Consider the following 14,524-nt stretch of genomic DNA (forward strand, 5'->3'; position numbering starts at 1 on the left):
TAATTTAGCCACATAAAATACCTCAGCTTGGCCAATGTGATGATAGACTAACTTGTGTGTTTACTACGACAAAGACCTCGGAGTTTGCCGTCTGTGGAAGCTTGAATGCTTGATGTGCTTTAAAATATGCAGTGGCACTACTTTTGATTGTTTTCCAGTTGAAACCTGTCCACAGAGGGGCAGAATAATTGGTGGAGGGTGCGCATTTCAGCCCTCAAGATGGATCTTTGGCAAAAATCCAGAACAGAGCAAGCTGTAATATGTCTTGAAAGAGTTTTTAAAATATTTTTCAAACATTACATTTCAGGGAAATGAGCTGAAATGGTTGGCAGGCTCTATATGTAACACCATATTAAAAAAGATACATAACTGTTCTTCAATAAAACAAGATTGGTCTATTTTGAAATACAAGCATTTCGTTTTACTCTCCAAGTAGCACTACCCTAATAATAGTAACTAAACCAGTTTGACACATTTTAATGCTGCAAAGGTTTGTAAACCATAGTTTTTTGCAACACTGTGTAAAGCTTTTACTAACTGCGTCTTGGTCCTTCAATTTGAACAACATTGCAATTAAAGAAATTCATCATGAATTCCTAATTACAAAAAAAATAAAGAAAGAAAAAAGCTCTGTAATTACAGGCTGCAAACTGTAACAAGTTGTCTTACCGAAATTAAACTCTTTATAAAACTGATCAAACGGAGTGAGTTACTCACTAATTACAATTTTAACCAAGTAACTGCAAATAGCAAAATCCGCCTCAGGCTTCTGAATTACACAACACAACTATCAGATTGAGCCTTTTCATGCCATGCCAGCCAGCAGGTTACAGTATTGCTCCTGATGATTGCTGCCTCGCCGTGTTTTGGTTAGCTGTTCGTGTGAGTGATTCTGTGAAATGCACTCCAGCAGCTAAATAGCGGCCACTATCCCAGATTAAATACTCACCTCTGCTCAGCATAGTAAACGTAACGGCATTGATGGCTCCACCCATCAGAAATCTGACCAACCAACGATCTCAAATCACTGCACTGGGTTCAATTTCTGGAATTGCCCTTGACCTCAGCGAATAGCGCAGTGTGTGGGCGTGGCCAAGAATAGTTTGGTTGAGCCGGACGTCGCTCATCAACTTTTGCTACTAGAGGATCTTTGCAAAGCTACTTAGCAGCTACGAAACGTTTAATTTTTTTTTTGTTGATTTGCAATCCAGCTTGGTGTATTACTACCTTTCGGAATTCAGACTGGGATTTAAAATTGTCAGGAAATCGACGAATACCTGAAGTGACGGGGGGACTCCATTTTCGTATGCAGCTGATCGGGCTAGCCACCAAGACGGCGCAAAGCTAGCTGGTTGCGTTGCTAGGCTAACTTTCCCTTCCAGGCTACGGAGCCAAAGCAAGCAAGGAGCTTGCGGTAAAATTGTCTGCCTGACGATACTTTTGTTGACTACAAAAGACTCCCAGGTAGGTATGTTAGTTTGCATCACTGTGATACCACACTGCTCCACCGATATGTCCTCAGATACTAGTTTCCATGAATGATTTGATGCAGGTATTTTGCGCTAGCTGCAGGCCGTTGTTGCTACATTGATGTTTTAGCCTCCTCCCTCCTCAGCTGATAACAACATATTTCCCCAGCAAGCTGAAATGCTAAGCTAATGTGCTATTGAAACAAATTGGAACCCAGTCACATTCACATAAGGTTATCATTGTCTGGTTATTGTGAGACGTAGATTAAAAAAAAAAAAAATGAACACAAGGTGAGTGCGCGCGCTAACTTTGGCGCGTTAGCTAATAACTAATGTAACACAAATATGATGCCATGTTGCAGGCTGGATGCGCAGAAATGCCAAAACTCTTCACTGTTGTTGTTGTTGTTGTTGCTGTCAATAGCGTTACTTTGATCCGTGTGATTGCAGCATGCTGATGGTGGGAGGCAATGGACGGGTGCACTAGAATGAGTGTGAAGGAGCTGTGTGAGACCGATGACCTGGCCACCAGTTTGGTGCTGGACCCTCTTTTGGGTTTCAGCACCCACAAAATGAACATTAGGTAAGCTGTTACTCGTGCATGCAAAGCTCAGTCAAATAATGTCACGATCGACGAGCGCAATTACATTCCAATGATGTGAGTAATTTCTGTTTGGCTTTCACAGTCAGACAATGTTATTGTTGTAATTTCTGCTGGTTGCATACTTATGAGGACATGTGTACACATGCCGCGACACCCAAGCCTCCCTGAAAAGCGTGCTGCACACAGAAGCTCGAGCTAGATGTTGGATTGTTTAAAATATTTGAGCATTTTGAATCAAATCACGTGAATCTATTGAATCTGCTCAGCTGATGAACACTTTATTTGATGTAAAGGAAAATATTGCCAAGGTCAACAACTTAACTTAAAGGAAAGTGACCCCAGTGCTTATGCAAACTTCTCTTTATAGAAACCAGCTCAGTGTGCTTATAATCATGTAACTCCATTGCATTGTTATTGTTCACCAACTTGAACTGATGTAAAAAAAAAAAAAAAGATTTCTTTTTTATTTCATTTTTTTTAGCATTTGATCATTTTTAAGTGATGATAATCATAGTTTTATTCCCTGTTTTGTAACATTAAATGCTGAGGTTGGTGCAGCTGATCTTTCAGATTAGAAAGTGGTTCGGATAAGTGTCTTTCCGGTAAAGATGCAGTAATTATCATGATCTAAATGTGGAACATCATTAGTGGTTCTAATTTAGCTGTAGTCGGTTGTTTGTGTAACTAATCACTGGTTTTACATGCCAGATAAGCAATATAGAGAAAAATGCGAGTGCTTTATTTATAAAATCTTCTCTTGGTCACGAAAGAACACTGTTGGATTTTGTTAGCCTGGGCGAAAGCCGACTGTTGACTCTGTCAAACAGTCTGGGAAAACCCAAGAGGAATCCGTTTCCATGGAGGGCGGGACCTTACCCAGCAACTTAAATTCATTGGAGTAACGGAGTTCCCTTAACCAATCATAATGTTTAGAAATGACGTTGGTTATGCGCCGAGGTTCATGCTTACTCTCGCGAGGCTCTAGCTCGCGAATCACGCTTCCCACATCCGCTTTCATTATACCAGTACCATTTGATAAATCAAACTTTTCCCAAAGCCAGTTGGAAGGAGAGCTACGACATCCTTGCCACTAACAAAATTGACGAGGCATTCTCCTCTTGCTCTCGTTTTAATTGTGTAATGCTCTCCAGAGTTGAGACAACTTCATGGATAGCTTCTAGCGTTCTTCCGTCGCCATGTTTATTTCCGCTGCGGTTGAACTACAATTATATGGACTACAATGGACTCCGCGCGTGAGTTCTGCGTCACCACTCGCAACTGTTTGCTGATTGGCAAAACACTGAGCGAACCGAGGTAGGGGGATTTGTGCGGAGCCAAAATCTTTGGGCGGAAGTACGTAGGATGGCGTCGCCAGGCTAGGATTTTGTATCTAAAATGTATAAATTTAAAAAGAATAGCCTATCAGGCAGTGTTTACACTTTAGTTCATTGTTTCTCAATGGCTTACGTGTCATTATCTCTGTTTTAGTCCCCCACCAGAGGTTCGGCGTTGGGGCAACCTCAAGGAGACTTTGTTAAGATTTCAACGTACGCACGACTTCAACGCTACGTTTGAGGCACTGACGGTGGGAGAGCTAGCTGGTGACTACTTCAATGCTCTGGGAAGCCATCGGCAGGAGCTGCTGAGACAACATGTAGGCCGGAAACTATTAAGAATAGGAATTCAACGATTCTTTAATTTGTCACTAGAGTCTAACCTATTTGCTGTATGATGTGGATGCAGGTTAATCGCTACCTCAGTGCCTTCCTGCTTGATAGTGGTATCAAGATAGAATCCTGTGACAGATACTCCTCAGAGACAAATGGAGCAAAGATAACATCGACGCGGCACTGGTAATCACTCACACTTGTTACTTTGAATTATTTGGGCAGGACTAACAGTAACTGTTGCTGTTCCACCACTGGTTTAAAACTGTGTGTCTGTGACGCTTGAATTGGTGCTCTGCAGGTTTGTAGCAGAGCGAGTGGAGGTCTTGCTGGGCTGCATAGCAGAGCTGAGCCCAGCTGACAGTGCTGTGCTCAGGGCAGGGGTCAATGACTTTAGTGTGATGTATTCTACACGCAAGCGCTGCGCTCAGCTCTGGCTCGGGCCGGCAGCTTTCATCAACCACGGTGAGTTTGTTTGCGTTTATGATTAATGTTTTTCTCAGAGCATACAAAAGCATTCACCAGTGCAAAGTTTCCACGGCGAGTTGGAGTGGCTTGTTGTTGAGTTTCATGAGCAGAACACTTTAGGTTGCCGGCAGTTTTAAATTGAGTGAGAGAAAATATACAGAAAAAAAAAAAACTAATGCTCTGTTTTTAGTTTTCAGGGTCAACAAATATGGAGGAGCTTTAGGAGAAATGAATTTGTTGTCCGTGCACATGTAAATGGAAGCTTGCCTGGCAGGAGCTGCTTCTTGCTGTTCTCACCGTGTACTTTGTGGAGTTGTAGATGAGCTTTGTTGAAACATTTTGTACATAATAGGCACATTGTGTCCAGATAAACCTGGAATGCACAATTCTGTCTAATCTGTCCATCTCTTATTGACGGTTAATGCTGTGCAAATGCGGTACTTTACTGTACCGTAATGTATTTTGAATGCAAGAAGTGTTTTGCCCCAGTGGAGGATCATTTCTTTGACCTTTCAAAGATGCATAGATAGCCACCCCTTCATTACTGTGTAGCATGTGTTACAGTCAGAGATTCGATCGACAGATGAACTCGGCTATGAAGTTGAGTTCATTAGTCAGTTTGACTAATGAACGAGCTCAATGTTAAAAGTGCACAGAAAGCACACATACATTGTTTTCACCTCAGTGAAAATACACGCAGCTACTCAAGCAGAGGTGAATGTGTGTTGTACCTAAAACTGCTTCTTAATGTCAGTCAAATTCAGCCATTTTTCTATCAGTCATAAACACAACACCGGCCCAAAGTGAAGAACTCGTCGATTGTTGTTCAGGGAACGTCTGCCGGTCCGTTCTGTTTGAACTGAGCTGCAGATTTTCCAAAAGACTGATTAGAAACCCAGTTTTTTTTTTTTTTACTTAGAGTTAATCAGCTTAATCTCTGAGCTTTTGCAAAAATTTATAAACAGCGAATCAAAAAAAATGAGTCCATTGTATGTTGCTGTGATTGAATTAAGTACTTTAAAATCTTTTGTTTCTGTTTCTTTTTCTTGCCTTTCTGGATTGAAGACTGCAAGCCAAACTGCAAGGTAATCTGCAATGTGCACTTAAAAAAAAGATTTTCCAAATTAAAATGAGTTTCTCTGGTAAATGCATACCCGTTGTTAACATTATTTAGTGACATTATGTACCTTGAAAGTTGTGTTTCTATGCAGAATTGCGCTCTTCTTCTGTTTCCCAGCTGCTTTGTTGTTGCATCCCAAGGGGTCAACTAACCTTTGTCTAATGCTGTTTTTTTTTTTTTACCTTTTGCACCTGCCCAGTTTGTCCCTGGTGAGAAAAACATTGCTTGTGTTGAGGTGATTCGACCCATATCACCTGGGGAGGAGATCACATGTTACTATGGTGCCAGCTTTTTTGGGGAAGGCAATGAAATGTGCGAATGCTGCACCTGTGAGAGGTGTGTCCATCATTTCATCAGGCATTGTCTTGATTGCAGATTCAGTTTTGTTGCTAAAATATTGGAAAAAAAATCTTCCTGCCAACATTTTTCAATTTTCAGCAGTTCATTCAGTTCTTTTCACTGTTCTTCAGGAATGGAGAGGGTCACTTCAAACACAGAGGGAAACAGCCTGAATGTGAGGAGACAAAGGACTCTGTGGGCCAAAAGTATCGCCTGAGAGAGCGATACCTTCGTCATCACAGAGAGAAAGGTCACTTTGCTGCGAGGCCAATAACTCCAGGAATACACTCTGGTCTCTTTCAAGGTAACCAGTTCAAAAATGATGTCCTTCAAAAAGTAGCTACTAAAAAGCTTTGATTTAAATGCCAAATATTGTCAAAATGAATTTAGACTTTCACCAAATTCAAACACAGGATGCGCTTTGCTTGCTTTGTAAAATCCCTGCCAGCACAACATTTCCAGGAATAACAATTGGTGCAGTTATTCAGCAAGTTGTAATAGAGAAGGTTTAACAGTGTTCAGTGGACATTAAATGCTTGATGTAATTTAGCTGAAAGCTAAACCTGTTCATTCATGCCCATAAAGAATCAATCAAAAATAAGTTGGAAATAATTAAGGAGGCCTAAAACTTGGATTTCTTGGTAAAGAGTAATAATTCAAGTTCAGAACACCATTTTTGTGCTATGATGGAGCAGAAAAAGTATGAACTAATGCTGGCACTTCTGTGCTAAAACCAGAGTATGTGTCTTTTCCTCGTGAAAAGATTACTGCACATACTGTTGGAGTTGAACTCCATTTATGTGTCTTATTTGTGAATAACACTGAAACACTTGTAGCTTCTTTGGTTTTTAATTAGTTTGGTTTAAAGTGGAATAAATGTTTATCTTCTCGTCACAGCAACATAAAAATCACTGGTTGGGATTTTAGATTGTGGACGGAAAGGGATCTTCAGAAATATTATGTTAGACCGCTCACAAACGGGTCAAAACTCTTCATAAGAATATCGTAATACCTTTAAAAATGATCGATTAATGCATGTAGATGATTACCGTAGAATCACAGTTTTGATCAGGTTGTATGTGATGCTGCATCTGCTTTGCATGAGCTAACCTAAAGGTGTGATAATGTGCAGGAGGGAGACTTTGATATATTCCAGTGGATGGCGACGGTATATTTGCACATACGTGTAGCAGTTTGATGAGCTTCTGTAAAGAGTTTAAGGCTATTTTTAAATGAGTTTGTCTCTTTTTTTTTTTCTCCGACTATTATTCAAAGTTTGACAATTCATGTTTCACTCTGACTCAAATGATAAATGGATATGTAAGAGTCTCACCATTTTTAATATTTTCTGTATGTATTCTCCACAGTAGATGTGCGTAGTTACTTACTGTTAAAGACTTGATGCTTTTTTAAAAAAATGTTTGGCCCTTTCTTGAACATATCAGCAGAAATAGATACTTTTGTGTGGAAAAGATTAATTTGAAGTGCTTGTTTGTTGTCTTTCATTCACAGCCATCCCCTCAAGGAACTCCTTTACCCAGCAGATGAGGAGAAATGCCTTGAAGAACAGAAAATTGAGTCAAACAAAAAACTGGAGACGACAGAAGCAAAGGCGATCCGGAAAGCACCAGCTGAATTCCCCCACAGTCCAACAGCAAAGAACATTTCCACTTTTGTCCCTGGCTGGTCTGAAGGACCTGAGAATCACCCTGCGGCGCCACTCTGTGGACTTTTTACTTAACTGTAAGAATCCCAAAAGCAAAGAGAGGGCCTTGCTGCTTCAGATGGAGGAGGTGAAGCCAAAACACAGCAGACTCGGGCAAGTCGAGTCGACGGATGAAAATGACGGCAGTGCGGTAAATTTGAAGCCTTTTACACTAAATTCCTCCACGTCAGTTAATCAGAAAAGCAAAGCTGCAGGTCCTGATGGAAAGCCTGTCAAAGTGGTAGAAAGAGTTCACATCAGAACCTCTTCAAGAACAAAGAGCATCGCACAACAGAAAGAGACGGAGTCCGGTAAAACCGAATCAGCAAACACTACAACAGCTCGACGTCCTGTTCAGGTTGACACAATCTGCAGTGCAATAACAAAGGAGAAGACAGACCAAGCAATCACAGCAAGTCAAAGCAACAAGTGTGGCAGTGTCGAATCCTGCACAACCGCCTCGGCTCAAAGTCCAGCTGCAGAGCACCGAGAGTGCAAGACTATTGGAGCTTCCACCCCAGTTGAGGTTTGTAAGAGAGTCACAGATGGATCGAAGAAGGCTGCGGACAATCCAATAATATCCCTGAAGCAATACATCACAGTTAGTCTAACGAGGTTATCAGTGGCACAGAGTTCAGAGGCCAGAAAGCTCTGTGAAGACTCGAAAGGGCAGGTTGTGGTCAAAGGAAAGGCGAAACCCTGTCCTAAACCAGCAAATCTGACAGAAAAGCGAGTGTCCAGGTCAGACTCCATCACAGCTGAAGGAAACAGAGGAGTTAGGGAAATGTTTTTCAAGGCCAAAGACAAAGTAAATGTAAGGACGGAGCCTGCAACTGAGATTCTGGGGGATTTGTCCCACTGTGAGAAAAAGAGGGCCGACAAGGTTATTGAAATACAAAGTTTGTCAGAAGAGGAGGAACGTTGCATGCAGAATGAGCAGCAGGATGTCGTAAAAGACAAAAGTCAAGGACAGAAAGAGAAAAGAAATTCTGCTTCGACCGCTGTAGAATGTAAAAGTAATAGAACTGCGGACGTGAAAGGGTCTGACTGTAAAGTGGTTTCCATTGACGAGAATAGTGGACCAAATAACATCAAGTGTGTTGAAAACGCAGTCAAAGATTCATGTCCGCACGAAGGAGTTGCTAAAGTGGCAGGAAACATGAAAAGAGATTCGAGGAAACAGCCAGTAAGTAGACTGGAAGAAGATGTCGTTATAAAACAGGCAAAAGTTCTGCTGTCTGATATTTTAAAAAAGGATAAATCTGTGATAGATAAGAGATTGCAGGGAGATCTAGTAGGCAGAGAGTTTTGTACGGCAGTCTCTAAAGAAATGCAGAGTGCTGAGGGGGCAGTGGAGGAGACTGAAATAAATGGAGGCAGGTGCCATCCTTCAGTGCAGAGGAGGATTTTGAGAGTACGCGAGAGGAAGAATTCAACAAACGCCGACAATAAGCAAAGCACCAAGGGACACTTGAGCAAAGACGTTCCTGCTTTACCTAAGCCAGAAATGAGTGAGAAAAGTTCGCAGCTTCAGTCTTCACAGAAGCACAATGACCCACCTGCCACCTGCCTCAACCCACTACCTCATAAGTCACTGATCTCTGCAAAAACTACAGCTAATCTGCACCCAGACACTAATCCTCAAGCGCACACGCAGTCCAACATACCTCTGAAGAAACGTACATTTCGCAGTTCTGTGGAAATGGACTCTGAACAAAGTCAGAACCCTTTTTCAGATCAGGTTTCCAAAAAAGCTCCGGAGTCTAATACAACCCCAGCAGCGAGGCAAGACCTGACCCCATGTTCAGGGGAGAATGGCAAAATGAAGAGAGATAGTAGAGTCAGAGTGAAAACAGAAGTCCAGAAGGTGACTCCCAAAAGGATGGCAAAACAAACCTTTTCGAGCAGAGTGCTTCGCTCCAGAGTTAATGAGGCTCAGCGAGGCCATCTATCGAGGAAAGCTAGGAAATGTAAAATAGAGAGACAAGATGAAGAGGAAAACAAGTTCCAGACGCTACACAGCGAGGAACCTGTGGAGGTCAAACAAGTCGAAGATCCGGATAGTGTCGAACAGCAAAGTGCTGAAAGCCCGCGTCCAAATGAATCTCTGATGAAAGACGAGGTGGATGCTCTGACTTCCGAACAGAGTGGTTCAGAGGAGACCAAGTCAGGCCTTGATTTTAAGATCCGTCTCAAGAGGAGAAGAGGGAAAGTATGGGAAATGCAAAATGAAAGTTTGGCATTAAAAACAGAAAAGGGCGATGATTTGGTGGCGTGCGATCCTTTTAAAGCCATCATGGATTCTGTATCCATTTTAAACATGGAGATGGAGGCAGCTCAGGCCCATGTTCATGCGAGTAAGAAGTCGAGGAGCAGATTGCATCGTCTGAAGCGACGAGGGGAAAGATTGAATGAAAAGCAAACCGTCCTTTCCACTGCTGTTATAAAATCCGACAAATCCCCTGAAAATGCTGAAAGTGTATGCGGACCAAGCGAGTCCATTAGTGGAAAAGCAGAAATTAAAGAGAAAGTTGACAGGCAGCTTCTGCTTGGAGTCCAACAACTCACAGAAAAAATAGAGAGTCAAAATGGTGCCAGTGAGAAATTATCAGCTGTAGGGCAGGAAACAAAAACTGAAGATCATTTTCTGAATAACTGCTGCTTGTTTGAAAGTGGATCACAACAAAAAGTGGAGCCAGAGTTGGATTTAAACGGTCATCCATTACCAGTGATAAAGCTGCGGAGGAAGGCAGAGGATATCTGGGAGGTGGACAGCAAAGAGCAGCTCCTCCAGCCTGAACTGAAAATAGAGCCCAATATTAAGAGAGAGATGAAGGGTCCTGTTTTAGGGAAACAAAAGAAGGAATGTAACGATTTTAGCACATTCAAAGAGTGCTCATCCTCTCAGAGGCTGAACAACAACTCGGCCCCTCTTAAGCAAGAGCCTCCGCCATTTTCGTTGTCTCTGTCACCACTGTCGCTGTCTTCGCCTCTTAACGATAATAAAGCTGAAGTTATATCGTCCGCTGCAGATAGAATCCCAGAAAGGTTAGAGATGACCGGTGGAGGAAGGAAACAGAGGCATAAAATGGACAGAACGCGCAAGTGTGGGCCTGTGGAAACACCCACCACATGCCTTAGTCACACACTTCAACAAATTGATAACAGTCTCTCGAGGCTCTCCGAGGGCTTGTGTTCATCTCAGACATTGGAAAAGCCCGCAGCCTGTTCCAGTGCTGCTAATTCTGTCATCCAGCCCCCATCTCAGTCGCCTCCATTCACAACTGCAGATAACATGCTTTCTGGTGAGCCCAACTTCACAAACTGCTGCGATGATATTCTGGACTTCCAGTGTCTAAACTTTGAGGGGTATTATCAGCCACAGAACATACTCCCATCTTCCCCATCCGATCTGTGTTCCTTGGATCCGCCCACTGACCCCTTCAGCAGCCCCCTCTCTCACAGCCCATCTGATACCTGGACCACCGAAACACCATACCTTGGCCCTCCGAGTCCAGGAAACAACTTCACTAGTGAGGACCTGCAGTTTTTCCCAGGCCTAATTTCTTCCAAAAGTGACTCTGTTCCTCTGGAGTGCGAAACAAAGGATGCCCCAAAAGACAGAAACCCACCCAACCCCGGTTTTGGATGTCTGGCTGTGGGAAACTCCGACTTGATGGCTAAGGATCGAATTGCAAGCAGAAATCTAGGAACAAGGCTGTCCAAAGAAGACTTGAGATCTCAGTCTTTGTCTGCCACCAAGCCTCGATTGTTTGGTGCAACATCATCCTCTGTTACTTCCCAAAATCCTGTTACTCAAGCCCAACCTTTCATCAACATGAAGCCTACCACCAGTCAGTCAAAAACCCAAGCTAACCTCAAAACCCAGGGTCCCTTTCATCGCATGACCATTCCAAGTAAATCGCAGTCGTTTTCAAGTAGTCAGCCAAACGTGGTTAGAGGAGTCTCGTCACAAATGTCGAACAGATTCCTCTCTCCTCAGCTCTTTACAGCGAAAAATCCCAATCCTCCAGACAGTGCATTCAACTTTCAAGAGAAACCCTCTACGGTTATTCACAGGGTTCTCAAGTTTCAGGGTGGAAACCAGAGTCAGAACTTGTATAGTGCACCTTGTAAAGACACCATGGCTGCTGGCAGCCCAACAGTCACGTCCAGGACATTCGGTGCAAAGTCCGGTTGTATTGACAGGACTCAACAGACTCAGAAATTTGTTGTTAATCCAGACAACCATGACAAAAGCAACATTTCTGTTCATGGGTTTGGAAAGGATGTCGGTCACTTCGGTTCCTCCAACAATCCCATCAGGCCCAACGTTCATTTTAACAAACCTAATCCTGCCATTTCACAATCTTTCAGTAAAAACAAGATGTCGTCTGATAAGCAAGACAGTGCTGAAACCACCATGGCGTACAAAAACTTTTCTGCATTGCCAAGACCCTTCTTTTTCCCCAGCAAAGGGCCGGAGGGTTATTCATCACCCCAAGATAAGAGTATGAAACTGGATAAACCCCCTTTGTCGGCTTCTGAAAAACACCAACCGTGTTACACTCAACAAGATCCTTTTGATTTCAGCTTTGGCTCCTCCCTTTCGCCAATGTCTCAGCACAGCAGCCCCCAAGTGGCCCACAGCACACCTCCAGGTACCACAGCACCAGCAAACAAGAGTCAGTCCTCCACCTCCTCGGCTTCTTTCCCTTACGGCTACCAAGGTCCACCCTACGTGCTGAACTTCAGTGGAGACCATTCGTTGACTCTCGGTCTCAGGGATGGCGCTGAAGGTTACTCAGGATTTGGCTCAGCAAACTACACTTACCACTGCCTGATGGAACCATCAGGTACTCAAGGAAGGCTGGTCCTTGAGCCCTGTGGACCACAACTGTCTAACCCAGCTTCTTTGGGCGGATTTTCAGGGCTCAGAGGTCAGGACGAACACTGCAGGAAGGACATGCAGCAACAGTGCCAGCCTGGGGAACATCAGGGCACATCCCACTACGGACCAGTTTCGTCCCACTCCATGGGTGCCACAAAACCCAAGAGAGTGAGGTTAGTGGTGACGGACGGTACGGTCGACTTGGATCTTCAGTACTCGGATTGATTTGTATGAGCAGAAGTCACTCGATCTGATGTTTGTGTTCAGTGGTGATTATCCGGTATCTGCTACAAAAAAAAGTTTTTTGTAAACGATTGCAGGTCATAGTCTACTAGTCAATAAAGCCCAGTGAGTTAAATTTTTTAAACATTATTTTGATGAAACGTTGATGTACAAATAACTTGTACAGGGTTTTATGTAGAGCAGGCTTTTTTCAGTGTTTTAATTACTGTCTTACTAAAAATGAAATCTGCGACAATTTGCTTAGAATACCAAATTTCAGATGCATTCAGAACACAAAGCATTAAATATATTTGTGACGGGAAGTTTAAAACCTAGTCTGCAAACATAGAATCCCTCTTACTGTACTGTAACATAGATGTATGAATTTTTCTATACCATGTATGGTAGTAGAGACAGAAGCCACCCTCATTGTTTTGTTGGTACTTGTTTTGGTGGGGTTTGAAAAGGCAGCTTTGTGCCTCGGTCTTTGATATTCTTGTGACTTTTTGAAGCTCCTGTTTAAAACAATGTCTACCCTCATTTTTTTTATACTCACAGTAAGCTCTTTTTTCACTTTTGTCTGTGTGCATGCGTTCCACGGGCACGTCTTGGGGGATCAGAATATGGCGCGTTGTCACACCCGCTCACTTGACAGTTGCTTTTCCATTACTCATCGACGCGTAAATGAAAGGCTTGTGCATGAACAGTTAAATGACTTCTCGACCTGAAACTATATATTCTAGTACATTTTAACTAGACAAACACGTTTCCACAGCTGCGCTCTTGGAGCACCTAAGTGGACCAGTAGGTGAGAGAAATGGCAATATATGTTTTTTCAGGCCAGTTGTGCTTCATGAATTGAGGGATTCTACATCAAGAGATCTTTGTATTGCAACGTCTCTCAGCTGCCAGACTGAGAAGAGAAAATGTTCAATATTACCTTGTTGCATCCGCAATGTGACAATCTTCTCACATGTTAACTCGGTTCTCATTCACTCATTTTTTTCCCAAGGAAATTACAGAAGGATACATTGTGCATTGTCTGCAGTAGTTAAAGGTTTCTTTTTTTTTTTTGTTGTTGTTGTTGCTGATGGAGCTACACATTTGCAAGTGTTTTATATTGTAACCAGAGTTATTTGCTGTTGATTGTGGAGGTCACGAGAGCATTCCGCTCTTTTCATGATGTACTGTTTGTTGAACCCATCCGACATCGTGAGGCGGGAGTGTTCGGTGATACTGCACAGCCTTACATTACTACCACGAAGATGTACTGTCTTGTTATGGAAAGGCCAATTATTTATTTTAATATCCTCACTCTTGAAAAGGTGCTTTGATGTAATTTATATTTCACATTGATTGTTCAAACTATTAGATTTTTTTTTTTTAATTATTATTTAATGGGACAAGATAAAATATTTACATTGAGTATTTAATTTCAAAGTCTTTGACATCTTATCCAGTTTTTTGACTGTTGCAGATGAAGCTTGCTTTTTTCTAATTGGCTGTTAGTCTTACTGGAAATCTGCTGTAGAAATGTACAAATGTAGCTTATATCATTAAAGACACAATTCTTTTTTTGTAATTTTGTCTCTGCCTATTTTCTTGAAGTACTTGAGTGCAAATTGCCACCAAATTTTTAATTGTTCATACTTTTTTTTTTTTAAATTTAGTTTGGGGCCCCATTATCTTCAGTCAGTTAATTTCCTTCGTATTTAAACTGCTAATTATCAGTCACACGCTTTACAATGTGATATTATTCCACAACAGCTAGTTTTATCCAGTAATTTACAAAGCTGCAACACGACAACATCTTGAGTTTGAAACGAAGCAGCTATGAAAGCGATTTCTGATCAAGAAGCTGTGGCAAAGAAATAAAGAGTTCTTTCATGTGCTCGTGCACGTAAGCTTGGTGTTGGTTTCTCTAACATAACGGAAAATCCATTTGTCACAAATCACAGGCAAAAACTGTAGACTTTCTTCCACTTATTACTGAATTTGCAGATTCACATTAGTATCACAGTCAAATACTGAATCGCACT

At 42.2% G+C, this 14,524-nt stretch overlaps 1 protein-coding gene across 2 annotated transcripts; it reads left to right on the top strand.

The window, feature by feature from the left end:
- The first annotated feature begins 1,090 nt into the window (after window positions 1–1,090).
- On the top strand, window positions 1,091–14,067 carry kmt5c (lysine methyltransferase 5C). Of its 2 annotated transcripts, none has more exons than XM_075453391.1 (9): window positions 1,091–1,468; window positions 1,920–2,052; window positions 3,562–3,727; window positions 3,817–3,926; window positions 4,042–4,205; window positions 5,274–5,293; window positions 5,528–5,664; window positions 5,799–5,971; window positions 7,180–14,067. In XM_075453391.1, the coding sequence occupies exons 2-9, from the start codon at window positions 1,940–1,942 to the stop codon at window positions 12,486–12,488; spliced, it is 6,192 nt and encodes a 2,063-aa protein (XP_075309506.1). In that variant the 5' UTR covers window positions 1,091–1,468; window positions 1,920–1,939; the 3' UTR covers window positions 12,489–14,067. The 2 variants fall into 2 exon arrangements, with proteins under 2 accessions (XP_075309506.1, XP_075309505.1); XM_075453390.1 differs by having other exon boundaries at window positions 1,091–1,464.
- Window positions 14,068–14,524: the final 457 nt, after the last annotated feature.

Source organism: Odontesthes bonariensis, chromosome 21 (assembly GCF_027942865.1).
Source record: "Odontesthes bonariensis isolate fOdoBon6 chromosome 21, fOdoBon6.hap1, whole genome shotgun sequence".
Taxonomy (NCBI): domain Eukaryota; kingdom Metazoa; phylum Chordata; class Actinopteri; order Atheriniformes; family Atherinopsidae; genus Odontesthes; species Odontesthes bonariensis.

Coding starts and splice junctions, on each gene's coding strand:
- kmt5c (XM_075453391.1), top strand. CDS start 1,940: ATGGACGGGTGCACTAGAATGAGTGTGAAGGAGCTGTGTGAGACCGAT. Junction 3,728..3,816: donor AGGAGCTGCTGAGACAACAT/GTAGGCCGGAAA, acceptor ATGTGGATGCAG/GTTAATCGCTACCTCAGTGC. Junction 5,294..5,527: donor ACTGCAAGCCAAACTGCAAG/GTAATCTGCAAT, acceptor GCACCTGCCCAG/TTTGTCCCTGGTGAGAAAAA.